At 43.7% G+C, this 27,808-nt stretch overlaps 1 protein-coding gene across 1 annotated transcript in view; it reads left to right on the top strand.

Annotated features, from left to right (window-relative positions):
* LOC115149633 (rho guanine nucleotide exchange factor 12) overlaps nt 1-27,808 on the top strand; it is a 138,482-nt gene that overhangs the window by 106,513 nt on the left and 4,161 nt on the right. Inside the window, exons 21-38 of the mRNA XM_029692584.1 lie at nt 2,014-2,235; nt 3,436-3,589; nt 4,830-4,865; nt 5,856-6,013; nt 7,785-7,931; nt 8,135-8,220; nt 8,688-8,813; nt 9,650-9,764; nt 15,560-15,660; nt 16,220-16,297; nt 17,710-17,785; nt 18,781-18,948; nt 19,720-19,807; nt 20,140-20,217; nt 20,378-20,472; nt 20,590-20,880; nt 24,204-24,524; nt 25,155-25,375. Coding sequence (XP_029548444.1) covers nt 2,014-2,235; nt 3,436-3,589; nt 4,830-4,865; nt 5,856-6,013; nt 7,785-7,931; nt 8,135-8,220; nt 8,688-8,813; nt 9,650-9,764; nt 15,560-15,660; nt 16,220-16,297; nt 17,710-17,785; nt 18,781-18,948; nt 19,720-19,807; nt 20,140-20,217; nt 20,378-20,472; nt 20,590-20,880; nt 24,204-24,524; nt 25,155-25,375 — 2,561 coding nt within the window. The remainder of the gene's footprint in view (nt 1-2,013; nt 2,236-3,435; nt 3,590-4,829; nt 4,866-5,855; nt 6,014-7,784; nt 7,932-8,134; nt 8,221-8,687; nt 8,814-9,649; nt 9,765-15,559; nt 15,661-16,219; nt 16,298-17,709; nt 17,786-18,780; nt 18,949-19,719; nt 19,808-20,139; nt 20,218-20,377; nt 20,473-20,589; nt 20,881-24,203; nt 24,525-25,154; nt 25,376-27,808) is intronic.

The raw sequence follows: 27,808 nt of genomic DNA, 5'->3' as shown, positions 1-27,808 counted from the left end.
CCCCTCTAACCTGTGCCAACACTCCTCCAACTCCGTCCTAACTGAGTAGTTCTTGACTTCACACGTCATAGTTCCTCTCAGCAGGGTTAAGACGATGGGAAAGGAAAGCACAGGGAAGCAGCTTATAGTCTTGGACAGGACGGCCCCCACTCTGACATCCGAGGCGTAGCCCTCCACCACGAACTGACGGGACGGGTCCGGATGGATTAAGATGGGAGCTGTAGTGAATTGATGCTTGAGGTCCAAAAACACCCGGTCAGCTGCTGGAGACCACGTGAACAGAACCTTGGGAGAGGTGAGTTCTGAGAGGGGGGAAGCCAGGGTGCTGTAACCCCGGACGAAGCGGCGGTAGCAATTAGCAAACCCAAGGAAACATTGCAGCTGCACTCTGGATGTGGGTTGAGGCCAATCCACCACCGCTCTCACCTTGTCAGAATTATTTGAATATTTCCTGCAGCGATGACGTATCCTAGCAAGGAGATGCTGGGGCGATGGAATTCACAATTCTCTGCTTTCACAAAAAGCTGGTCCTCCAGGAGACGCTGGAGGACGTGCTCTTGAGCTGAACGGGGGGAAACGATGTCGTCGTGGTAGACAAATACGAACCGGTTCAACATGTCACGGAGCACATTGTTGACCAGGGCCTGGAACACTGTGGGAGTGTTGTGATGCCATTCGGACTGACCAAGGTACTCGTAGTGCCCGCTAGCAGTGTTAAAGGCTGTCTTCCATTCGTCTCCTTCCCATATCGGAACCAGATGGTTGGCGTTCCGAAGGTCCAACTTTGAGAAGATGGTCACCGCCTGGAGAGGCTGGAAAGCCGAGGAGATGAGTGGTAGCGGGTAACATTTTGTTGTGCCTCTGGATCCAAGAAAACCCCCAAACCACGGGTACATGAGGAGATTGAATGAGCAGGAACTGCGTAGACTCACTGTGATTACCTGACACTCGCAGGTTGATAGGAATCGTATTGTGGGTGACTCTGCCAAAAAGAGCGCCCATCCAGCGCTCTGGCATCCATGGGAATGGAGAGGGGTTGTGTGAAGATTCCCAGGTCCGACACCAGGTTAGCATCCATAAAGCTCTCGTCGGCCCCAGAGTCAATGAGCACCCGGAGAAATTTGGACTGGTCACCCCACAGCTTGATGGCATGGAGAGGGGTACAAGGCTCACCAGGGAACTCTGGTGAAATCGGATTCTCCCGGTAGGTCGAGGGCAGACAGAGGTTCGTAATCCAGGTCAGAGTCAGGCAGGTACAGGACAGCAGGTAGGCTCAGGACAGGCAGAAAGGTCAGAACCAGGAAGACGGGAAACTCGCTGGTACGACCTGACAAGACAAACTGGCAACAGACAAACAGAAAACACAGGTTTAAATACATAGGATAATGGGAAAAAATGGGAGACACCTGGTGGGGGGTGGAGACAAGCACAAGACAGGTGAAACAGGTCAGGGTGTGACAATACAGAATCTTTCCAGATTCTTGATATCCTTCGTCTGCTCTTATGGACTGGCCGCTTCAATTCAAACCACAGGTTTTCAATGGGGTTCAGTGGAAGCAAAATGGCTCCATAACATCAAAGATCCACCACTATATTGTACTGTAGGTATGAGGTACTTTTCTGATGTTTTTCAACACTAAACCCATAATTGGTGTTTGTGGCCAAATAGCTCTATTTTCATGTCCTCTCACCATAGCGCCCCCTGGAGTTTGATAAATGACCTCAACTCTATGGTCAGATGACATGAAAATAGAGCTCTGGCCACAAACACCAGTGATGGGTTTGATGTTGAAAAACAGAAGCATATGCAGGAAAGTACCTCATACCTACGGTAAAATATGGTGGTGGATCTTTGAAAGTATGGCGCTATATGTCTTCCACTGGTCCTGGGGCCATTGTTAAGGTCAATGGCATCATGAACTTTATTACCATGTATTGCCCATGGCTATGTGAGCTACAGTACTGATTGTAGTTTATTTTAATGCGGGTGTGTCTGTTTGCTTTTGTGTGTAGTCGGCAAGGCCATAGAGATGAACAAGCAGCGGGGCCCCCAGAAACAGCTCTCGCAGCCCATCTTAAGCATCCCCGATCACCCAGAATCCTCGGCCCGCGGCAACCAATCAAGGGATCCAGGCTCGGATGTGGCCACCCACCCCTCGGCCTTCATCACTTCACCCCCACACAGTGCCCCAGCCAGCCAGGGCTCCGACCCCATGGGACGCGATTCTGACTCGGGTAAGGACCCCTTGTCTCTTCCCCATGCCTTTCCTCCTTACTCTCTCTTCCTATTTGCCTTTTCCTCTCCAATTTCCCAAATAATGATAGAAGGTAAAGGATTGTGTTATAGCGCTGTAGTGCTTTTCCAAGTGCTCAAATTGCTATATATTTGAGGGGCGGACTCGCCTCGTCCAATATCATCACTCTCTCTCTCTCTCTCTCCCTCTCTGTCTCTCTCCCTCTCTGTCTCTCTCCCTCTCTGTCTCTCTCCCTCTCTGTCTCTCTCTCCCCCTCTCTCTCTCTCCCCCCTCTCTCTCTCTCCCTCCCTCCATGTCTTGCCTCCATGTCTTGCTTCCATCTGGCTTCCTCTCTATATTTCCATGCACCACCCCACCCTCTCTCTCCCACGCTGTTTGTTTGCCTTTGTTCTGTGGTCCACTTCCCTCCTCTCTGACAAGTTTGCTCCCTGGCCTTTTTGTTGTCAGGACTTCATTACACTGGTTTAGCCTGTCTTACAGTGGCCCAGCCTTCTGGAAAATAATTGCCTTCTTTGGTTTCTTCTTGTTTATTCCTAATTGGGGGGCGGCCTTCTTGTCCGCATGTCGTCTTTGTCTGCATATGATGTCGATCTGTCGAAACAACCCCTCTATTTTAGTTTTGAACGTCTTGCTATATGTCGTGCGGATATTCTTTCTTGCACTGCTTTTTGACTAAAGGGGATCTTGATTTTTGAGCATGTTCCATCACACGATAAGACAATGAACACAGCGTAAATGTGGACTAACGTGCTTCTCTTCAATGGAGATCTTGTTTGACCTTCCGAATGAAGAAACTTCTGTGAGTCTTCACCGTATTACTTAGGACCGTATTGCCTCCTGTTGGACTTATGTCGACTTAAGTGGAGCAGAATATAACTTTATTAATTCACATGGAGAGGAACATTCACCCTGGTAGAATTGAATAGAACTTTATTAATCCACTTGGGGAGGGACATTGCCCCTTTGGATTATTGTTCTAATGTGGGGACCTCCCTCTGGGGTGGTATCAAGTGTCTGAGTAGGACTGTTGATTTTGGATCAGTCTTGCCTTTTAGATCACAACGGAAATAAGATTACAGGGCCAGTTGGGACCAGATTGTAGATCAGCACTCTTACTCAGAGATTATTTTTACATACAGCCCCTGACCTCTGCTCTCCTCCTTTGTTCTCTCCTCTCCAGGTCTCACTCCCTCCTCCGCCCTGCCCAGGTTGAGCTCTGACTGGCTCCACTCGAGCGACACCCAGGACAGGATGACCCACCCAACCAGCACCCACTTTGACTTCAGCCCCTGCACCCTGGACCAATTGCAGGAGGAGGAGCGTGAGAGTGACGGGTAAGGGCGGGCACAAGTTCATGGTGTCAGGGGTTGGATTCAAACTCATGCCGACTATGCGGTGCTAACTGCTAGACCACACAGGCCACAGGGTCTATACACAAGTGATAGTGTCTCTCTTACTATAACACACTTCAGTGTAAAACACACAGCTAGGTATTGATTAGACTTTGGGAAATATACAACTTAAATATGGAGGTGAATTCAGGCTAATGGGGCCATTGAAGTCAATTAACTCCATGAGCCTATTTCACGTGACCTTTCTTTAGCACTTTACTAAACTATTAGGTAAGCGAGAACATGAATCAATGTATTTTACAACCAATGCAACAAAAAAAAGTTTACATTGTATGATGATAATTTCTTTGCTTGCCTTGGCGTTTGCCCCCCCCCCTCAAAAATCATATTGTTTACATAGTGAGGTTACAGTGAGATAGGCTTTTTGACTTGGTGAATGCACCTTTCCATATGATGTGCTAGTTACTTAGCCTACATGACCATTGAGAAGTATACCGCGTAGAAATACAGAGGGCAGATCTGCTGTAATCAAATGTGATGGTTTCGTCAATACATAGTGAATGTCTAATCTGTTTAAGGGTTGGGAAACTAATCTATACCATCCTTTCATCTCGAACAGTTTATCTAATCGGAGTCAGGACTGTCTTCTGGGTCAACACAAATCTACGCTAAGTCTACAAACCAAATGGCACCCCATTCCCTATATAGTCAAAAGTAGTTCACTAAATAGGGAATAGGGTGCCATTTGGGAACACACACTAAATCTCATGCTGGGTGAATTGCATGATCACTGAAATATTGGTCCGAGGAGGGAGCAAGCTTTCCCAGAAAAAGCCTTCCAAGGCAGAACGTTTTGCTGATGTGTTGGTCCACTGCCAAGCTCATTTGTTATCATCCGACATGACCGGTCGACAGCAAAGTCTGCTGTCTCACAGTCTCATTCGGCCATTGTGCTGGGATACACAGCCCATACCCAGCCATCATACTCAGAGCCATATCTGTTCTACTACAGCACTCAGTGACATACTGAAGACTGGAGCCATTGAAATCACGTTCTTTGTCTCTCTGATCATTCATTACCTCATTGAAACTCATTGAAATAAAATGTCCTCTTATGGTGTATTGCTTGGAGACGGGGAGTTCTCCAACCTATGCCTTAGGACCTCCGCGATTTGGGCTCAGTAGAAGTGTGTTGACGGGGACTGTGATCTTCTCTCTCCAGAGTTCAAGAGGGAGGCACACCCAAACCAGCCCGGAGGTGAGTCTTTTTTTTATTTTTATTTGTGTTGTCGATTTCATGTGATGTTGTTTACAGACCTGGGTTCAAATAGTATTTGAAATCGTTCAAATACTTTGAGCAGTTGCTCTAGTTAGACTGTTCCATTGGTCAATTTAGCCAGGCAAGCTCAATCAAGTACGGATAAAGAATTAGAAATTATTTCAAATAGTATTTGAATCCAGGTCTGTTTTAATTTTATTTATAAAAATGTTTTGTCTCTGTAGTCGTATGAAGGTTTGGCATGAATGAGAACTGATTTTCCTCAGTTGTTCTGTGGCATCAGCTGTTCAAAGGGTTTGCGTTTCCCACACAATTTAATGAACTGAATCAGTGGTGCTTGATTAATCATCATTAACTGGATTACATTTTATTTCTTTATTTTATTTAACCCTTATTTAACGAGGCAAGTCAGTTAAGAACAAATTCTTATTTACAAGGCGGGCTACCCCGGCCAAACCCTCCCCTAACCCCTAACGCTGGGCCAATTGTGAGCCACCCTATGGAACTCCCGATCGCGGCCGGTTGTGATACAGCCCGGGATCGAACCAGAGTCTGCAGTGACGCCTCTAGCACTGAGATGCAGTGCCTTAGAGTGCTGCGCCACTTGGGAGCCTCTTAACTCTGTCAAAATCTTTGAATAGAATTGATTGAGTTACTAGTCAACCTTTTCCTATTATTAAAGGCCTGCACTTAGTAACTTGGTAACTTTCCCAATTAATCACACATTGATCTCAATCGGAGACTTGCGCTTTAATGTTGTTTAAGTGGCCCCAGGGCCGTGTTCATTAGGTAAATAAAGGTAAATAAAACTAACCAGAAGAAGACTGACTGAAACAGGGAGAGACTACCTGAACTCTTGTCCAATAAGAAATGCTTGTTTTCATTTTCCGTTGCAAAAATGTTGCCACTGCATGCCCTAATGAACACAATCCAGGTGTCATCATCAGCGACTTGTTGTTCTCATGTCAGGATGCAGGGTTTAGGCTGTGCAGGTGTGCCAAATGAGGACGACCTGGGGAATGAGATCGAGTGCAAGCAGGACTCTCCCAACTGGCAGACGCTAGTCAGCCGAGAGGTCCTGGCGGGCCTGACGCCACAGGAGATCAAGAGACAGGAAGTCATCAACGGTGAGACCTGTGACCATTTTTCTTCCACAAAATGTACAGCTGCCTGGGGATCAATCATACAGATCGGGTAGTTTCATGCTATCAGTCTGCTAAAGATAGATTTGTTGAATATTGCAGGTAGTTTCATGTTAGCTGTTAAGAGACATGGTTATTGAGATGGCAAGTATGATGTGCTGTATTAGAATTTGTCCTTTATATTTTCATACATAGCTTTATATCCTAGCCGCCCCAGCCTGACCTAATTAGTTATTTGAGATTGTGTCCATGACCAAGGCTACTGTGTCCATTCAAGTGGTGAACTTTTTCACTATGAGTATCAGTGATTGTGGATCCGCTAGCTAAACAACAAGCCACTAAAGTTTGTGTGATGTTTTCATAGAAAAGTGTCCAAATTCGACAACATATGTTGTGTAGATAGATCCTGATATACCAGGACATTTGCAGGCCTCATTCCCAAAAGCAAATCTTGTTTCCACCTCATTGTCTTCAGTCAGATGTGGTCACGTTAGATTGATGCCATCTGTCAGGAAGAAGATGGCTTCCACCTAGTTTATGACCATAGAGATATATATTTAAGTGACAATGCCCTCGAAGCCGGTGTCTGGAGGATATATTGGCACGGATATTGCAAACCGTGCCAATATATCCTCCAAACACCTGCTTCGAGGGCATTATTACTGTTATACAATGGGTTACCAACATATTCAAATAATGATTGATGACCTAATGACATATTTTCATTAACTTTATTTTGATGAATTTATTCATACTATTTCATCCTTCCTCAAGATATAGTCCCAAAACAAATCTAGGGTTGCTACCCAAGCCGGCTCTGTATCTATGGACGCGACCTAGTCGTTCGTTCTAAATGTTCCATTGCCATACTGGCTGGCCATACTGGCTGGCCATACTGGCTGGCCATACTGGCTGGCCATACTGGCTGGCCATACTGGCTGGCCATACTGGCTGGCCATACTGCCATTGCCATACTGCCATTGCCATACTGGCTGGCAACATTCTTATACCTTGCTGGCTAGCTAGCCAACTACGGCTAACTTACAGTCACATCAAACAGTGCAGACAGAATAACAACAGTAGCTGCATTTGTTTAAGATGTTTTCTAGTGACATTTATTTGGATACATCGATAGCAATAAGCTAATGAGGCACGATTTCGCCTGGCATAGAAAATGTGCTCTCTCCTTAGAACACTGTTGTTCAGAGGAGTTAGCCTCTGCACAACACAATAACGTCAAACTGAAGCTGGAAAGACTCCAAACTAGCTGCACTTCGTTTCGTTTGACCTTTTTTCAATTGACATTTCTTTGTATATATCCATAAAAATGATGCCAGCTGATTCATGATTTCGAATGGCTGAGAAACGCTGCCTGCCTCTCTCTCTCTCGTCCTGACTTTCAACCCCTACACGTTCATTGAAACAATGTTGTAAATGTCGGAGAGACAGACAGCAAGGTTCATACAAATTTCCGCTGTTGAAAACTAAATGCTAGTCTAAAAGAAATGTGAGATAATGTCTGTATGCTTTTTATAGTGGAGATCAAGTTTATAACTTCCCTGCCTGAGCTGATGAGACAGTGGATTGCGCAGTCAGATGGAGCAGAGGAAATAGGCATTTTAATGCCATGGATTTAGGATTAGGATTAGACACACCCTAGTGGCTGATGTCATAGACCTGCATAGCTTTAGAATGTGCTGACAGCAGTCTTGTTCTGTTTAATTCTTTGGGTCTGACTTTGTGCGTGTCTCCACAGAGCTGTTCTACACAGAGCGAGCCCACCTGAGGATGTTGAAGGTGCTGGACAACGTGTTCTACCAGAAACTAACCCGAGACAGCATCCTGCCTCCTGGAGACATTAAACACATCTTCACTAACCTAGAGGAGATTGTCCAGCTACATGGTACGCTGTGTGTATGTCAGTGTTGGTTAAACTCCTCTCTCAGGGCTAATCCTAACTTCCACTTCCATTTTCACTTCCTAAATCATTGATATGAACCTATTCCCAAACAGATGTATTATTTTCCCTGACTTTTTATGTTGTGCATATCCAATCCTTGCTATCGCATTTCATGTAATCGCTTTTCTCTTTTTCTTCCTCCCTAGTGTCGATAACAGAACAGGTGACAGTCATTCGGAAGAAGAACGAGACGTCAGTGATAGACCTGATAGGAGACGATCTACTAGCTTGGGTAAGAAAAGACTCGACTTGCATCCTAAATGGCACCCTATTCCCTTTTATAGTGCATTACTTTTGACCAGAGCCCTATGGGCCATTTGGGGCAAACTTTCCGTCACTGCAGGAGAGGAGAGGGGGGAGTATTACTGTACATCCAAAAGCCATTGGGATAACATTGTTGTGCGTGTCATTTTCTGTGTACATGTGTGTGTGTTTGTCTGTCCATGCCCGTGCGTGTATTTGTCTTTGTGTCCCTCCGTGCGCACGGGTGTGTCCATGTCCCTCCGTGCGCACGGGTGTGTCCATGTCCCTCCGTGCGCACGGGTGTGTCCATGTCCCTCCGTGCGCACGGGTGTGTCCATGTCCCTCCGTGCGCACGGGTGTGTCCATGTCCCTCCGTGCGCACGGGTGTGTCCATGTCCCTCCGTGCGTATGTGTTTTTGCACATGTTACCATGTCCCTCTGTGTGTGCATGTGTAGTTCAGTGATGGCGAGGAGGAGAAGATCAAGCGGGCGGTGGGCACCTTCTGCAGTAACCAGCCCTTCGCCCTGGAACTCATCAAGACCCGGCAGAAGAAGGACCAGCGCTTCACCTCCTTTATGCAGGTACGACACAATATACTTAACTATACTATATTATACTATACTTGTCATGGGTTGCATGTTGCGTCACAATTTTGTTGTGAAGGTTCTCTTGAGGATTGGACGTTCTACTCAATGCATTCATAATTGCTGCTAATTTAGATTTTGTCTGAAGCGCATTATAGTGGCTTGGACACACAATTACATTTCTATAGGAAGCTAAACATTTATAGAAAAAAACGGACTTTTGTCGTCATTGTGATGTCGTCAGATTGACTTTAGATGTAGTACAACGTTAGCTAGATAGGTAAGATTGAGGGGAACGCACCGGATTTTAGCTAGCTAACTTTTCTATTGCGAATGACAATATTGTTTTAAATTCAATTTGATGACATCCTAATATTATTTTTTGTTTCCTACTAACTATTCGCCTACTTTAGCAATGTCATCGTATTTCCAAGCCACTATAGTGTAATTTAGACTAAACAATCATTAGCCCCCATGGATGAGCCGTCTTACGAATGTTCATAACAATGACATGAGGTGCAACCCATGTATACCAAACTATACTATGCTTTTCTAAACTATATTATACTATGTTATGATGTACTATACAATACTTTATTATACTATACTAATGTAGTGCAATATACAGTATTATACTATACTGCACTACACTATACTTTGCAATTCAATATAGAACAATACAACGTTATTCACTCCCTCAAGCGGGATTTAGTGGGCATCATCGTAACCATACAAGCTCAGTTATAGATGGGGAGGTTCAAGACATGGATGAACTGAGGTGATCTGGAGTGAGTGACTGTAGTATTGACTCGGGTGTGTCTCTCGTCCCGAAGGAGGCTGAGAGCAACCGTCTGTGTCGCAGACTGCAGCTGAAGGATATCATTCCAGTGGAGATGCAGAGGCTGACCAAGTATCCGCTACTGCTGGAGAGCATAGCAAAGTACACAGGTACAGTACACAGACACCACTATAAAACACCATTTCTGTCCACACAACTAATAAAGGTTGAGACTTGGGCCTGAAAAGAATTTGGAATAAGTTGTATCGCTCTTCTTCTGAGTTCACCTGTTGGAAGATAAGTATTGCATTTCTTTATGGTTGATTGAAGAGGAGTGTATTTCCAAGCCCTATGATCTTCTAATATTTAATAACATTACTGAACTAAATGAAAGCCTTTTTCAATGGCAGTACTGCAGATTTAGCTACTCAAACTTTTACAATCAGAGATTGTAAAATCTGAAGAAGAAATGATTCTGAAGATTAGGCTATAAATGAAGCCGGCATCATCATCCCATCCCTTCACATTCTTGGTCTTGAAGTGCACTTATTTGGCCCACTCCATAAGACTGTATTGCACTTATTTGCAGGCCCAGCTCCAGGATGACATGCCTGAGGGGGGATTTTAAATCCATAGAAGGGCACAACTAGTATTGCTTTAGCGCCTTAATAACACAAGGTGGATTAGTCCTACTACTGTTCAAATGTACAAAATGTATCTGAAATGTAGCCGTTCACATCAACAACTGTCGCTTTATATAATAACAACAGAAAGATACAGTATGCACCCCAATACAACATGTGTACCTGAAATGCAACCATAGCTGCATTAGGCTAACACATAATTTGCGCCTACCAACACACACAGATCAACTCGAAAGGGTGAGCACCACTAGCTTATCAAATATTCTTACAGGCTTCGTCGCTTAAACTTCAATAATTAGAACTATAGGCTTCGTTTCTGTCGAATTTGACACACTACGCAATGACCGTAACCAAGCCGCCACTTCTCCAGGTGCGCAATATTTTCTGTGTGGGAGAGTTTCAGTAAGGAAAACTAAATCAAACTAAGTGCATATTCTATAGTAATAGCTGATGTGAAATGTCCTACATGGCAGTAGCTAATTTGCAGTGGTGTAAAGTACTTAAGTTAAAATATTCGAAAGTACTACTTAAGTAGTTTCTTGGGGTATCTGACTTTACTATTTATATTTTTGAAAACATTTTACTTTTACTTCACTACATTCCTAAAGATTTTTTAAAACTTTTTATTCCATACATTTTTCCTGACACCCGAAAGTACTTAACTGGATATAGGAAAATGGTCAATTTCACACACTTATCAAGAGAACATCCTTGGTCATCCCTACTGCCTCTGATCTGGCGGACTCACAAAACACAAATGCTTTGTTTGCAAATTATGTCTGAGCGTTAGAGTGTGCCCCTGGCTATCTGTAAATTAACAAAAACAAATAATGTATAGTTTTACTTTTAAAACTTAAGTATGATTTTGCAATTGCATTTACTTTTGGTACTTAAGTATATTTAAAAGCAAATACTTTTAGACGTTTACTCAAGTTTTCATGGTTTCTCCTGTCACCAGAGGGCGGCAGAAACCGTCCTAGAGACATTAATGACAGGTGTGTTCACTAATTATGATTTCCCTGTTAAGAGAGGTGTGTTTTCTGTTTCCCTTTGCCATGTGTGTTTGTCTCCTGAGTGAGTTTTTCGAGCCCTAGGCTGCGGTCCAAACACTTAAAAGACACCCTATCCCCTCAGCCCTCAAATTATGTGGACACTTCTGATGACGTATCATGACGTCTGACGAGTATACACTTGCAGGGCAAGGGGTGAGGGAGGGAGGGAAGAATGAATGATTTTTAAATGGACCACCCTTGGCTGGAAATGCGTCATTCGTTCATCCCGTGATTGTTGTGTTTTCAGCCACAGGTAGCTTGTGGGTGCTTTATATGCGCTATAGTCAATTATGAGTGCATGTCTACTTATATTAAATATAGAACTATTAATATACGCCTACTGTATGATAGCTCGCAAATTAATTAGCTAACTAACGTTAGCCTGCCTAGCTGGAATTTCTGAAGAAGGACAATGTTTTATTTCTACAATTTCCAAAAGATAACCAATCAAAAACATATTTACTTTTTACAAGAAGTATTTGTGCCGTCATGTGCATTAGTAGCACAATTTCGAACTTATTTGCATTCGTTTTTACTTCCACTTGTATGCTGAACTCTCCATTGATGTTGTTTTTCGTCGCAAATTGAATTATGGGGAGTTTCAGGCCCCGGAGTGAACATAATTGTACACTCACAAAGCCAACTAAAAACGGGGGCTGAGGGGCTTATGTTGCAAACTTCCCTTGCTTGGCTAATCATTTGGACTGCTCTCCAAGATGGCGATGGGGATTCCCCCAAGGGCATAAGGCAAGGGTAAGTGGACAAATACTAGGACAGCAGCCCTAGTATTTGTTGTTTTCCCAGTGTTACTGTGATCCTTCTGTTGCCGTTTCTCAGTAAAGTATTTACGTTTATCCTAAACCACTGATTCCTTGTCTGGTCTCTTCTCTGCTCCTGGGTCCAACCTCATCACGTCACACAAGTAGTATTTTACTGGGTGACTCACTTTTACTTGAGTCATTTTCTATTAAGGCATTCTTACTTTTACTCAAGTATGACAATTTGGTACTTTTTCAACCACTGCTAATTTGAATTTGCCGCGAATAAGAGTAAATGCCTATTCTGAGAGCAACACACACACTATTGCAAGAGAGCAGGGATTGGGCGAAAAAGTAGGCTTTGTGTCGTTTTCATAGTATTGACATCACTTTTACAGTAGCCTATCACACAATGACTGTGTAATGCAAATGAATGATAAGAGGGAAAGTTTGCCTACTTGTTTTAGTAGGCTACACATGGTATTGGTCCTACATACTGTACAAAATGTAAAAAAAATATATAGACCTATCTGAAATGCAGCCATATACAGTGGATTCGAAAAGTATTCAGACCCCTTCGCTTTTTACACGTTTTGTTACATTACAGCCTTATTCTAAAATATGTTTTTTAAAACTTCCTCAGTCTATACACAATACCGCATAATGACAAAGCAAAAATAGTTTTTTATTTATAAAAATTGTAAATCAGATACCTTATTTACATAAGTATTCAGACCCTTTGCTATGAGACTCGGTGCATCCTGTTTCCCTTGATCATCCTTGAGATGTTTCTATAACTTGATTGGAGTCCACCTGTAGTAAATTCAAATGATGGGGCATGATTTGGAAAGGCACACACCTGCCTATATAAGTTCTCACATTGGACAGTGCATGTCAGAGCAAAAAACAAGCCATGAGGTCGAAGCAATTGTCCGTAGAGCTCTGAGACAGGATTGTGTCGAGGCACAGATCTGGCGAAGAGTACGAAAAAATTACTGCAGCATTTAAGGTCCACAAGAACACTCTGGCCTCCATCTTTCTTAAATGGAAGAAGTTTGGAACCGCCAAGACTCTTCCTAGAGCAGGCCACCCGGCCAAACTGAGCAATCGGGGGAGAATGGTCTTGGTCAGGGAGGTGACCAAGAATCCGATGGTCACTCTGACAGAGCTCCAAAGTTCCTCTGTGGCGATGGGAAAACCTTCCAGAAGGACAACCATCTCTGCAGCTCCCCACCAATCAGGCCTTTATGGTAGGGTGACCAGACGGAAGGCACTCCTCATTTAAAAGGCACATGACAGCCACTTGGAGTTTGCCAAAAGGCACCTAAAGGACTCGTAGACCATGAGAAACGAGATTCTCTGGTCTGATGAAACCAAGATTGAACTATTTGGCCTGAATGCCAAGCGTCACATCTGGAAGAAACCTGGCACCATCCCTACAGTGAAGCATGGTGGTTGCAGCATCATGCTGTGGAGATGTTTTTCAGCGGCAGGAACTGAGAGACTAGTCAGGATTGAGGGAAAGATGAACGGAGCAATGAACGGAGCAAGGTACAGAGAGATCCTTGATGAAAACCTACTCCAGAGCACTCAGGACCTCAGACTGGGGCGAAGGTTCACCTTCCAACAGGACAACGACCCTAAGCACACAGCCAAGACAACGCAGGAGTGGCTTTGGGACAAGTCTGTGAATGTCCTTGAGTGGCTCAGCCCGAGCCTGGACTTAAACCAGATCGAACATCTCTGGAGAGACCTGAAAATAGCTGTGCAATGACTCTCCCCTTTCAACCTGACAGAGCTTGAGAGGATCTGCAGAGAAGAATGGGAGAAACTTCCCAAATACAGGTGTGTCAAGCTTCTAGCACCATACCCAAGAAGACTCAAAGTACTGAGTAAAGGGTCTGAATACTTAAGTAAATGTGATATTTAATTTTTTTTTAATTAGTTTTTTTTAAATGTTCTAACATTTCTAAAAACCTGTTTTTACTTTATCGTTATAGGGTATTGTGTGTAGATTGCTGAGAAGAAGAAGAAAAAAAATGCATCAATTTTAGCGTTAAGTCTGTAACGTAACAATGTGGAAAAAGACAAGTGGTCTAAATACTTTCCGAATGCACCATACACAACAACCGTCATTTTGTACACAAGAAAACACGCACTGTTGAAGAAAAGCCCACGAAGACTGGTAGCCCAAGATGCGCTCATTAAAACAGCACATGCCATAACCATTGAAAGAAGGCTACCACCAGTCAGTGCGATGAAAGGATAACGTTGGATGCTCTGCCAATTTCATCGTCACCACAGAGCACAACCGAAACACTACATTGGTCATTGTCCCTATACCCATCAAATAACAAAAGCTGTATATCTATCAATAGCAATTAGACCCACAAACGCAAGCAATGACATTAAGAATCACAGATAAATCTAAAAGATGCATTGAAGTAAAAAGCAAACATCTAAAACTATGTTACATAAAAAAAAATCTGCCAAACAACCAGGGGAACATGAGGGAAAATCAATTCATTCATAATTCTGGCACGGAGGCCCATAAAGGTTGTAGCTTACCATTTACACGAGTTGCAGCCTCCTCCATGTTGTGTTGAATCTCATGAAGTTTCTGATTCCATTTTCCTTCCTGGCGAAATGTACTTGTCAGGCCCCCTATCAAATGCCAGCTAGACAAGCTGGGCTTTTCTTTGATGTAACATTCTGTGTTCACTGAATACGTTGTTCAGAGTGGAGAAGGAATTTTCGCACATTGCTCTAGATGTCCCAAATGGTTATCCAAATCCATGTTCCGGTGACAACAGCACAGTCGGAATTGCTGACAAAAGCCCGCCGTAACCTTCAAGAGCACTGAGTGGGGCTGTGGTTACGATTTCACTTTGCAAGAATCGATAAACTGCTTCCACTGGTTGTGGTTCGTTGGTTAGATCCAACAGGTCGTCAGGGGCTACTGGCTGGAGTAACGGAGGTGCAGGTGCTAGTTGTGATGTCACCCTCATCCTGCTGGTGCTAGGCCCTGGCTCTTCTCAATCTTGTTGGTCAGCAGGCAGCGTGGGGGATGAGCGGTATTACATTTGCTGCTAGGCCCCTCAACCTCGGTGGTTGGCCCAGCAGTCTGCTGGGCCACCTTATGACAATCAGAATGCATTTTTGGATTTAAACTACTAAATATTACATCCCCACTCCCTCCCCCTTTCTCAGGTCATGAGCGCACACTGGGCATAGCCTATGTCCTGGTCTGTACTACTGGCAGGTCCGACAACGTACATTGGCAAAACCAGGCATTGTAATTCATATACCATTTGTTATGTTTATGGGGAAACAACTGGGTGGGGGGTCCATGCCTGGCTCTGCCACCCCATAGAGCCGACTCTGCTTATTTGGACCACTCCTTAAGATAGCAGTGCACTTATTTGATACACACCAGAATATTGTAGTGCACTTTTCTGGTCCAATCCATAAGACTGATATCATCAGTTTGTGTGGTTTTTTTTCCTGACAGAGGATGCAGCGGAGAGGGACAAGGTGAAGAGGGCCGGGGAGTGCTGCAGGAAGATCCTCAACTATGTCAACCAGACAGTGAAAGAGGCAGAGAACAAACAGGTAACTGACTATGGAGAGGAGAACCACTGGGACTAGACACATGCCCACAGCTGAGCTACACCAACAGTTGTCATGGTGCAGTCATGTTGATGGTGTATATTAAATGAATCGGTTGAAAACTGTTTGCGAAGCCAGTTCAGATGGGAAACTCAAGTGTTTGCATAAAGGGATTCAAACAACATGTCCTTCCTTAATATGGCAGTCTATTTAAATTGACCAGTTGTGCACACATCCTAGCTATGCGATTGGTTTGTCTTTTCTGCTTAATATTGCTGCTGCTGTAACTATTGCAGCCACCTGCTATGCGTTGTCTGTTTTCTGCTAGTCCACCACCACCCCAGCCTCAAATTGTATTAAAATGTTAATAATTGATGTATTGCTCTGGCAATAAGTGGTTAAACGAATACATGAGTTCCCTGTGTAAACAGTATTCATGTAAAATATAGTAAACAGTGCAACTCTTATGCCTGCCACCTTTCTACCACAATATATCAGCTAAGGGACTGAATAGGTCCTGTCTAGCCAGTGCTGATAAGTCTGTGTGCTCTTCTCGCTACAGAGGTTAGAGGACTACCAAAGACGCCTGGACCTGTCCTCACTCAAACAGAGTGAGAACCCAATGATCTCAGAGTTCAAGGTGAGACTCAACTCCTCTATTCCTCCACTTGTCTCACCATTTATTTACATGCATGTACCTTTATTTGACCAGGGAAGTTGATTAATGACATATGCTCATTGGCAACAACCCCGGTTGGCATAAAGCTTTAGAAAGGTGCCTGTTCTGATGTGTGCGCTGGCGTGGTGTCAGTACGCCCGTGTGTACGCCCGTGTCAGTGTCGTCAGCAGCATACCACCCTGCATCCCACTGCTGGCTTGCTTCCGAAGCTAAGCAGGGTTGGTCCTTGTCAGTCCCTGGATGGGATACCAGATGTTGCTGGAAGTGGTGTTGGAGGGTCAGTAGGAGGCACTCTTTCCTCTGGTCAAAAAATAAAATCCCAATAGAGCCCATAGTGGAGGCCATAAAACCTAGCATTCAAACAGGGAAATGGTTCCAATTGTTTTTTCCCATAGGGGATATTAGAATCACTTAAAATAAGGGCTGTGTTTCGTGTAGGCTCACCCTGGCATGACGTTTTGATAACCATGTAAATCTCTCTCGGACAAGTTGACTTTTATCAATATATTCCTCTTTATTTACTCTCAGATTTGAAAATGCTAATTAGCATCAAAGTAGACATCATGCAAGACTACAAATCCCTGCAAGCTCCTGCACATCATCTCTAGCTGACACCTTTGCTAACAGGTATTGTGCCAATTTAAAACTTCCACAAGATAGTTCACAGAATTGTCAAATTAAATACATTTAGCCAATTTATTCATTACTAAATTTAGCTAACATTAGATAGTTAATCCAAAGATTCTTACATTTGCCTCGATTGTCAGGCTCGTCCAGATCATCATGGCATTTGTAGTTCTTTATGATAGCCTCATTGGCAGCCAATTAGCATTCCATTTTTGGGGGGGTAAATACAGGCGAATATATTCATAAAAGTCACCTAGTCCTATTTGCACGGTTATCAAAACATCACGCCAGGGTAAGCCTACACGGAAGATTATTTTTTATTTATTATTTATTTATTTATTTCACCTTTATTTATTTTAAGTCTTTCTAAAAATCTTTATGGGAAAATTGAATGATGGAAAAAAGGATTAGAACCATTTCCCTGTTTGACCACTAGGTTTTATGGTTATTATCACTCATACTGTGGTACTCTATGCCCCAGAGCAGTGATTGGGGACATTGCCCTGTGTAAGGTGCGGTCTTTCAGATGGGATGGTAAACAGGTGTTCTGACTTTCTGTGGTCACTAAAGATTGCATGGCACTTATAGTAAGAGTAGGAGTGTAAACCTTGGTGTCCTGGCTAAGTTCCCAATCTGGCCCTCATACCATCATGGCCACCATTCCCCGGGTTGTTGCTGTAAATGAGAATGTGTTCTCAGTCAACTTACCTGATAAAAATAAATAAAATAAAATTGTGTGTCTGTAGAGCCTGGACCTGACCAAGAGGAAGATGGTGCACGAGGGACCTCTCTCCTGGAAGGTCAACAAAGACAAGACAATCGGTAGGTGCCCACAATTTAACATAATGTGTTTTAGCGGTGTAGAAATTTTGATAATGTAGTCTTTTTTTTTCTCCTTTAGGACAATGTCTAATATCATTTTCAGCTTAGCCCTTTGGTACACTTGAGTTGTCATCGTCTAATGCTGGCTACAACATACAGTAGAAAACAAAAGGGTACACATGCTAGTTTTAGCCTACATAAGCACTAGCTTGTCCTCTCTAGTGTAAGTGCTTTTCTGTGTGTTGTAAACCATCTGCTCTCTATACCAAACGCCAGGACTGAGAGATACTCTCTACCACACCTGCTGTCTAACTCTGAATGCTCGGCTATGAAAAGCCAACTGATATTTACTCCTGAGGTGCTGACCCTTTACAACCACTGTGATTATTATTATTTGAACCTGCTGGTCATCTATGAACGTTTGAACATCATGGCCATGTACTGTTATTATCTCAACCCGGCACAGCCAAAAGAGGACTTGGCCACCCGTCAGAGCCTGATTCCTCTCTAGGTTTCTTCCTAGGTTCCTGCTTTTCTAGGGTGTTTTTCCTAGCTACCGTGCCTCTACATCTGCATTGCTTGCTGTTTGGGGTTTTAGGCTGGGTTTCTGTATAGCACTTTGTGACATCGGCTGATGTAAAAAAAGGCTTTATAAATACATTTTATTGATACAAAATGTTCCCATACATTACTACCAATTAATCAACAAAAAGTAGCATGAGTACCCTTCTGACATCACCAGGTGGTAAATTAGTTAAGAGACCAATAAGAAAGAGTTCCAAACCTCACTGCCAATAACAGCTAATTTCCAGTTTCCCACTCAGACCATTCCCAGACATTCCTAGCAAAATTCTTGCTTGAGACATTTTTACCAATTTAATTGCAAAACAATCAAACTAAAGGTACTTAATTGTTACCCGTAAATTATTTGATATTGAGAGAAAAAATGGCTTCATTGGACCTTTAAACAGTTGAACTTCCTCCTGTGCCCTCAGAGCTGTACACGCTGCTCCTGGAGGACATCCTGGTGCTGCTGCAGAAGCAGGACGAGCGGTTGGTCCTCAAGTGCCACAGCAAGAACCTGGCGGGCACCGCCGACACCAAGCACATCTTTAGCCCCATCATCAAGCTCAACACAGTGCTGGTGCGCTCCGTGGCCACCGGTGAGTCCATTGAATTCATTTTATTTCCCACAGGGAAATCCATTCTGCAGGAGTACATAAGACACGATACATGAAGATACAAAGACACACAAGCAAGCACTAACAAGCCACGTCCACTTAGTTTAATTAAGAGGGTTGTTCAGGAGTGTGTAATGTTTACAAAAATTCTGAAATAGTTTTTGTAGAACAGATGTAATTTTCTGTTATGCCGAATGGATATTTGTGTCAGCTTTATATGTTCCATTTCTATCTGTCACATTCTGAATGTTGGGTCCCACTGAAAAGTTTATTGGAATCAATGTCCAATAAAATTGCTTAAAGCAACATATCTGTGGTAGCCTGGTCCCAGATCTGTTTGTGCAGTCTTGCCAACCATCATGTTTGGAATGACGTCCCGTGTAGCTCAGTTGGTAGAGCATGGTGTTTGCAATGCCAGGGTTGTGGGTTCGATTCCCACGGGGGACCAGTACGGAGAAAAAATGTATGAAATGTATGCATTCACTACTGTAAGTCGCTCTGGATAAGAGCGTCTGCTAAATGACTAAAATGTAAAAAAAATTTTTTTAAAAAGACTAAGTTTGGTGGAACCCGTTTGATCTTGCAATAGCTCACATTCTGTTTTACTGAAGTGACCAGGCTAAATTGGAGTTGGCTATACAGCACAAACAGATCTGGTAGCAGGCTATATCTGGTGGGCTTTGGAGAGGAAAGACAACATAGCAGACTGTCATAATATATGTTCTGATGATATGCTGTCTCTTCCCCTGACAGACAACAAGTCCTTCTTCGTGCTGTCCATGTCTGACAATGGAGCCCAGATCTACGAGCTAATGGCCCAGACCGTGTCCGAGCAAAGAACGTAAGTCTGTCAAAGTCACTTAATTCAACTTCCCATTCAGTTGTCACCTGGCTGGACCTAGGATTGAAACATTCTGGACACTTTATTAAAGTTCCCAGGTTTTCCAGAAATTCCAGTTGAAGGATTCCAGGGGAAAATAAGCAGGGACAGGATCCTCCAACTAATATTTCTGAAAAAGCTGGATTTTCGTAGTTTTATTTGTATTTTAAGTCGAGTCCCTCCAGGCTAAGTTGCTCTCATAGAGATAGATGGCACTTGACAGAAAGACGGGATGGGCTCTCTTTCTATCTCTCTGGTTGCAATGTTTCTCAATAGCTCCTCCCATCCACTAGGTGGCAGTGTCTGATAACGCAGAGGGCAGACACCATGAAGACGAAGCCGCACAACATCATACCTTTACCTCAGACCGAGTAAGTTAACTGGCCTTTTTTGGCTATTTATATATATCATATTTTTTATATTTAACTGTTATATATTCTGCTGTCAAATGAAAATAGGCTCCCGTTTCACATCGCCTTAGTTTATAATTTATGCGTGTGTGCGTGCGTGCATTTATCATGTGTGTTGCAGTGCTGAGCGAGACGCAGTGGAGGTGATAAGCACAGGGATACCCAAACTGAGCAAAGACCCAGACCGCCTTTCCACGGGAAGTATCCAGTTCGCAGGTATCAATTACAAGACATTTAATCAAGTTTTTCGACCCTATGAAAAGTTATGTGAGTTTGACTATGCTTCATGCAGCTTTAAAACAACTTCATTACCCATGTTTCTGTGTCCCCTAGAAAAATATGTCACTTCCTCGCCTGGTCTGCAAGCCACGCCCACATCAATCAACCCATTCGACAGCATCAAATCAGACGATAAGGAAGAAGAGTTGCCGCTACTGCTAGACAGAAGAGAAGAAGAGGAGGAGGTAGACGAGGAGGAAGTTGAAGCGTTTCTGGTTGGAGAGCTGGCAGACAGACTGCCCTTACTCCAGGAGAGGTCATGCCAAGGCATTGCCATCGATGACCAGGAGCCCCATGACGCCTTCGTCATGCCCCCCTCCAGAGCCGAGGAGGCCCTAAGAACCTGTGAGTTTACTACCTTGGCCTTAGTTAAACCAATATGACACATAGTGATTGAATGACACTATCATAATGTTTTGTTGACAGAAACTAAAAATGTGTTTCTTATTGTCCGGTGCTGAGCGATTAGTGCTTTTTGAGGTTGGTTCGATTATGAAAATATAATCAGTTTTCGATTTCGGTTTCGATTACTTTGGGTTGAATGCTGTAACAACACAGAATAAAACAATTAATAAAAGTCACATGATTGTAGTGACTGCTTATTAACCATCATAGAGCTGCTGCATATGCTGTTTGACAAAATCCGTATTTGGTCGTTTTTCAAAGTAAATAAGGCATACTTTTATGACTGCTGAATACCAACTATCAATCACTTAGATCGTGTATTTTCAGGGAGAGATACCTCGCGAAGCAACAGCTGCTCTCTATATCCCCTTACGATCGAGCATTCTTCTGCCTCTTCTGTAGCAAGCATAAAAGAAACACGGACCGGGCAAGTAGATGCCCAATGGATTATGGTCATTGTCGTTAATTACCACATTGTATGCGCTAAACTTTTTATAATATTGGCATGTTTAAAATTACAACTCCCTACTACATCGCCAGTGGCGATTTTAGCATGTAAATCTTGGTGGGGCAAACTCAAATTGTTTGGGGGATGCATACCAGCACGCCAAAAACACAACACTAAACAATACATCAATTGCACTATAACGGTGACAAACGGTGCACATAAACTTTTAGAGCCTACATTTTTTTATTTTACCAGTTTTACCATTCTCATTTACAGCAACAACCTGGGGAATAGTTACAGGGGAGAGGAGGGGGGATGAATGAGCCAATTGTAAAACATAAAGCTGTCCCAACAGCAAAGCTTTCATTTCAGCACCATGGAGTGAATCCTTACCACCGCTACACCTGGCTATCAGTGGAGCCTTGTCTGGCAGCGAAACAGTTAATTCACCCTCATTTACCTCCTTTTTTGAAAAACATAGCTGATTTGGCTGACTTGCTTAATTAAACAAATGTGGTTTCTACTGACTCCCTGTGGATTTGTGTAAGTCGATAAGAACCTCATTGTCCTTAATAATACTGAACGCCAACATGAGTTTTGACTTTTGAACCATTCAAACATTATTACATTTATGTTCAGTATATTGATGTTTGTTCTTATATAATTAACACTTAGCTCTAAGTATAAGCAAGTGCAAGCAAATGAGCTGCAACGAGGTAGGCCTATTTGTTCAGCACTTTCAAAATGGACACCGACAGAAATTCAGATAAATTCAGCAAGATGTTGAGGCCTTGACTCTTCGAGAGAGAGAGATGGATGGATGTGCGGTTCGCTTACTATTTGAAGGAAAATACAATCACGAGGATACACTTTTATAGACGATATACCGACGCATAGACAGCGCATTGCGCAAACATAACAACCCTCGCAATATCAACTGGAATTACATGGATCTATTACTGAACTTTTTGTTGAAAACAAATATTTTAATGGGAATAGACTGTCACTGGCAAACATGGTTACAGACCCAACAACATATAGTATCTCCTCCTCGTGAAGAAAAGCACATGAGCTAATTTATGCAGAAGCATACAAGACATTTTTGGACTCAACATTGATGTGCTGTGCTCACTTGAACAGGAAGGTGGCGTGGCGGTTGTTCTTGTGGGCAAAATTTGTCATCAAGGGGGCTTTCAAGACAACAGGGAACTCTGGGGGGGGAAAAAACAAGGTCTAATCATGACATCAGTTATCTTTAGTTTGCAAGCTGTACGAAGAGGCCCGAGTTCCCGGCTTGGAATTCTGAGTTGGATGACCGTTCAGAACGTATTTGTCCCAGTCGGAGCTAGTTTTTTTCCGAGTTCCCAGTTGTCTTGAACTCACTGAAGTCGAGATTTCCCAGTTCTGAGTTTTCAGTTATTTGGAACGCGGGTAGAAGTTATGCTGGATTGCCAGCATGGCCAATGTATTCAACCTTTTCTCATCCATGGTGTTGCATGTGAATGTTTATCCTTTTAAGCTTGGAAAAGAGACCCTTAAACCCAGACTTGGACCACACACCCACTCCACTGAATAGCAGGCTAGTGATTGCTTTGCGACGCTTGCAGGTAGCCACTGATTCCTTCCAAACCACTGATTGTTGAATTTCCAATTTCCAACTTGTGTAATGTTTATGTCCAATTGCCGATGAGCACCGATACCTTTTATCTATACTTTTTTTCATATGACAAGGATTGAAAAGGATTTGCCAGTCAACGTGATTCATGATGATGACTCCTTGTCTAGCTTGCTAGCTAAGATTTTAAAAGTAACATGGTCAGTCCAATCAAAACTGCGGTAGATATGCGATTTGACGTCATTTTATCTGTGGCCAATGACCTTGAGCCTTCTTGGATGGGCACTTCTAATGTAAATGTATGGCAAGCACCCAAGGGGCTTGAACTGCCTAGCTCTCTCTGTAGATTCTGCGGTGACGTAGTGTCCCGATGAGTGACAGATTACTGAGCAAATCACGGCGCAACAAGAGAATATCACCAACGCCTACGCTCTGTATATTCCGCTGGCTGCCCCTCCACCACAGAAAGCACTAAGCTAGGCTGAAATACCTGCATTTTGGAGATGCCTTACTCAAGAAAGAGACTTTGAATGTGGCTTTATTGCGGCAGCTTTATGCCTAGTTAAGGTTAAATACAATAAAATTAACTCAATCATTTCTTTTTTGACATTGTTTGCAAACTGATATGTGACATGAATTAATGTCAAAATAACATGCAAAACATTTTTTTTTAGCTAAACAGGTCCTGCCCCACCTACCCTGAATGACGGCTCGCCAATAGCACAGTTCAGGCTAGATCTGATTTATCTCTAAAGAAACTGCAATATGCGCATTGAGCTCACAGAAAAAAAACTGATTTAAATAATTGAACCGTCAGTCAATTACTGTAGTTGTTTAAAAAACAAAAAATAACATTTCAGTTAATAGCTCAACACTTTTATTGGCCTAATGAACATGACCATGTAGCAGTTTTAACACACCAGTTATGGAATACCTTAAAAAAAAAATGCACCTGGATTACCTGTTGCCAGTAGGGCAGTTTAAAACTCAGTTAAATGAGTTCAATGAGGTGTGCAATTGTTTCAATTGATTATTATAACTTGTTGAAATAACCTGATGTTTTGTAGTTTTATCTATTTTTGTTGTTTTGATGACTTTTGTCCTCAGGGCACCATTGTAAATGAGAGACTGGTCTCAATTGGGTTCCCCTGAATAAATATGTTTGTTTTATTAACTGCCCTCTTTCTCTCCTTCTCCCAGTGGCAGCCCTGAGGCAGGTCCTTCTCAACCACATGACAAGCAGAGAGGAGGGCAGCAACAAGAACAATGAGAATAAGAAGGAGAAGGAGCAGAGGAAGGGCTTGGCCCATGGCGCCCGCCTGCTGAGGACCACGTCACTGAGGGGCCCAGAGGACAGCAACAGCAGTATATCGGGCCCTAGGAGCGCAGCAGCATCCTCTCCTGGTTCCTCGGAGAACGGCACCTCGGAGAGGACCGAGGCGGGGAGGGAGGAGGGGGCCCCAGGATCCTCGGAACTCCCGTCTGGGGACATAGTCCTCAGATGTCTCGAAGAAGCCTACGGTGAGCCAACTGGGACATTCAGGGAGCTGGACAAGTCATGGGAGGGCAGAAAACTTATTGGCCAATCCTCTTCTGCTTAAGTCGAATTTTCACTTAGTCATGTTTAGATGTCAATAGGAGAATTTGACTTAAGCGGAAGTTAGGATTCACCCTGTAATCTGTACTGTTCAAATATCCTCATAGCTGAACAAGTTGTGTTTATAGCCGTTTTATGATATCATTATGCATGTGAGGTTCTTCCTTTTTAATTGTGAACGTTAAAAGTTCTCAGGTGGGCATAACTTACACTTTTCAGAGATTATCTGCTTTATGGCTCTAAACCGGCATTTCCCAAGCTAAGGGTCGCTACCCCATATGGGGTCACCTGATTTGAAAATGGGGTCACGAGAAACTCTCAAATAAAATACAAAAATTGAGCTTAGTCACGTTTGTAGGAAGAATGAACCATCTTTTGAACGGTTTAAGCTACAAAATATTATGACCCCACCATTTGAAGGATAAGGCTCTAAGGAAAACGTCTGTGTCTTCTGTTTCCCTCTACAATGTCCACAAGCCATGCATTACTCATTAGAACAGAGTGGACAAGACCAGGCAATAAATCAGACTCTTGCTCTCTCTCTCTCTTTCCAGGCAGTTACATTGTCCTGGGGGGCTCGGGGGAGAGCAGCACAGACGACGATGGTCAGGCGAGTGGCAAGGGTGGAGGCGGGGCCCAGTGGGACTCGGACTCGGGCATCGACCTGAAGAAGCTGCTCTCCTCATCCTCGCAGACAGGGGATGCTGGCCCCAACCTCAGCCGCCAGGTCATGACCCACATCCGCCTGCTGCAGGCCAACCTGCAGCACTTGAAGGTACACCATCAACCCCCCTTTGAGTACCATGAAGAAGTTGCCCCTGTAGATCAGACCTGGGTTCAAATACTATTTGAACTAATTTCTAATACTTTCTATGCTTGATTGTGTTCGCACTTCAGGCAGGCTAGAGTAAACGCTTAAAGAATTTGACAGATTTCAAATAGTATTTGAAGCCAGGTCTGATCTAAGGTCAGTTTTAACGGCTCTTTGATGGATGCCTCAGGGCAGCTTCGGCACAAAATCAAATCATATTGTATTTGTCACATGCTTTGTAAACAACAGGTGTGGACTAACAGTGAAATGCTTACTTACGTACGGGCCCTTCCCAACAATGCAGAGAGAAAGAAAATAGAGAAATTATAGAAAAGTTTATGTAATAATAATAGATACAATGAATATGGTACCAGTACCAAGTTGATGTGCAGGGGTACAAGGTAATTGAGGTAGATATGTACATATAACTAGGAATAAAGTGAGATAAAAAAACAGTAGCAGCAGCGTATGTGATGAGTCAAAAACGTTGGTGCAAAAAGGGTCGGGTAGCTATTTGGTCAACTATTTAGCAGTTTTATGGCTTCGTGGTAGAAGCTGTTCAGGGTCCTGTTGGTTCCAGACTTGGTACATCACTACCACTAGCTTGGGAGTAGCAGAGAGAACAGTCTATGACTTGAGTGGTTGGCGTCTTTGACAATTTCTAAGGCCTTCCTCTGACACCGCCTGGTATAGAAGTCCTGGATGGCAGGGAGCTCGGCCCCAGTGATGTACTGGGCCCTACGCACTATCCTCTGTAGCATCTTGCGGTCGGATGTCAAGTGGTAATGCAGCCAGTCAAGATTCTCTCAACGGTGCAGCTGTAGAAACCTTTTCAGGATCTAAGGACCCATGCCCAATCTTTTCAGCCTCCTGAGGGGGAAGAGTGTTTCTCGTGCCCTCTTTATGACTGTGTTGGTGTGTTTGCACCATGATAGATCCTTTGATGTGGACACCGAGGAACTTGAAGCTCTCGACCAGCTCCACTTCAGCCCCGTCTCAGCCATCTGTTTCCTTTAGTCCACAATCAGCTTCTTTGTATTGCTGATATTGAGGGAGAGGTTGTTGTCCTGGCACCACACTGCCAGGTCTCTGACATCCTCCTTATAGGCAGCCTCAACGTCGTCAGTGATCAGGCCTACCACGTCGTGTCATCTGCAAACTTAATGATGGTGTTGGAGTCGTGCACGGCCACGCAGTCGTAGGCTAACAAGGAGTACAGGAGGGGACTAAGCACGCACCCCTGAGGGGCCACCGTGTTGAGGGTCAGTGTGGTGGATGTGTTACCTACCCTCACCACCTTGGGGAGTCCCGTCAAGAAGTTCTGGATCCAGTTGCAGAGGGAGGTGTTCAGTCCCAGGGTCCTTAGCTAAGCAATGAGTCAATGAACAGTATTCTCACCTGGGTGTTCCTGCAATAGAGATTGTGTCATCTGTGGATCTGTTGGGGCGGTATGCAGATTGGAGTGGGTCCAGTGTGTCTGGGATAATGTTGATGTGAGCCATGACCAGCCTTTCAAAGCATTTCATGGCAACAAGATGTGAGCGCTACGGGGCGATAGGCAGGTTAACTTGGCGTTCTTGGGCACAGGGACTGTGGCGGTCTGCTTGAATCATGTAGGTATTACAGGCTGGGTTAGGGAGAAGTTGAAAATGTCAGTGAAGACACTGGCCAGCTGGTCAGCGCATGCTCTGAGTACACACCCTGGTAGTCTGTCTGGCCCTCCGGCCTTGTGAATGTTAACCTGTTTGAAGGTCTTACTCACATCGGCTAAGGAGAGTGTGATCACACAGTCGTCCAGAACAGCTGGTGCACTCACGCATGGTTCAGTGTTGCTTACCTCAAAACTAGCATAGAAGGCATTTAGCTCATCTGGTAGACTCACATCACTGGGCAGCTCGCGGCTGGGTTTCCCTTTGTAAACCATGATAGTTTGCAACCCCTGCCGACGAGCTTCAGAGCCGGTGAAGTAGAAGTCAATCTTAGTCCTATATTGATGCCATGCCTGTTTGATGGTTCATCGAAGGGCATAGCGGGATTTCTTATAAGTGTCCAGGTTAGTGTACCGCTCCTTGGAAGTGGCAGCTCTAGCCTTTAGCTTAGTGAGAATGTTGCCTGTAATCCATGGCTTCTGGTTGGGATATGTACGTACTGTCACTGTGGGAACAATGTCATCGATGCATTTATTAATGACATTTCACATTCTTAAAGCAAAGTGGTGATCCTGACTGACCTAAGACAGCGAATTTTTACTAGGATTAAATGTCAGTAATTGTGAAAAACTGAGTTTAAATGTATTTGGTTAAGGTGTATGTAAACTTCCAACTTCAACTGTAGATGAAAACTCTTGGTAAATAGTATGGTCTGCAGCTTATCATGAGGTTTTCTAACTCAGGCGAG

The sequence above is a fragment of the Salmo trutta genome, chromosome 15 (genome assembly GCF_901001165.1).
Source record: "Salmo trutta chromosome 15, fSalTru1.1, whole genome shotgun sequence".
NCBI lineage: Eukaryota > Metazoa > Chordata > Actinopteri > Salmoniformes > Salmonidae > Salmo > Salmo trutta.
This window is presented reverse-complemented; position numbering and strand designations above follow the sequence as displayed.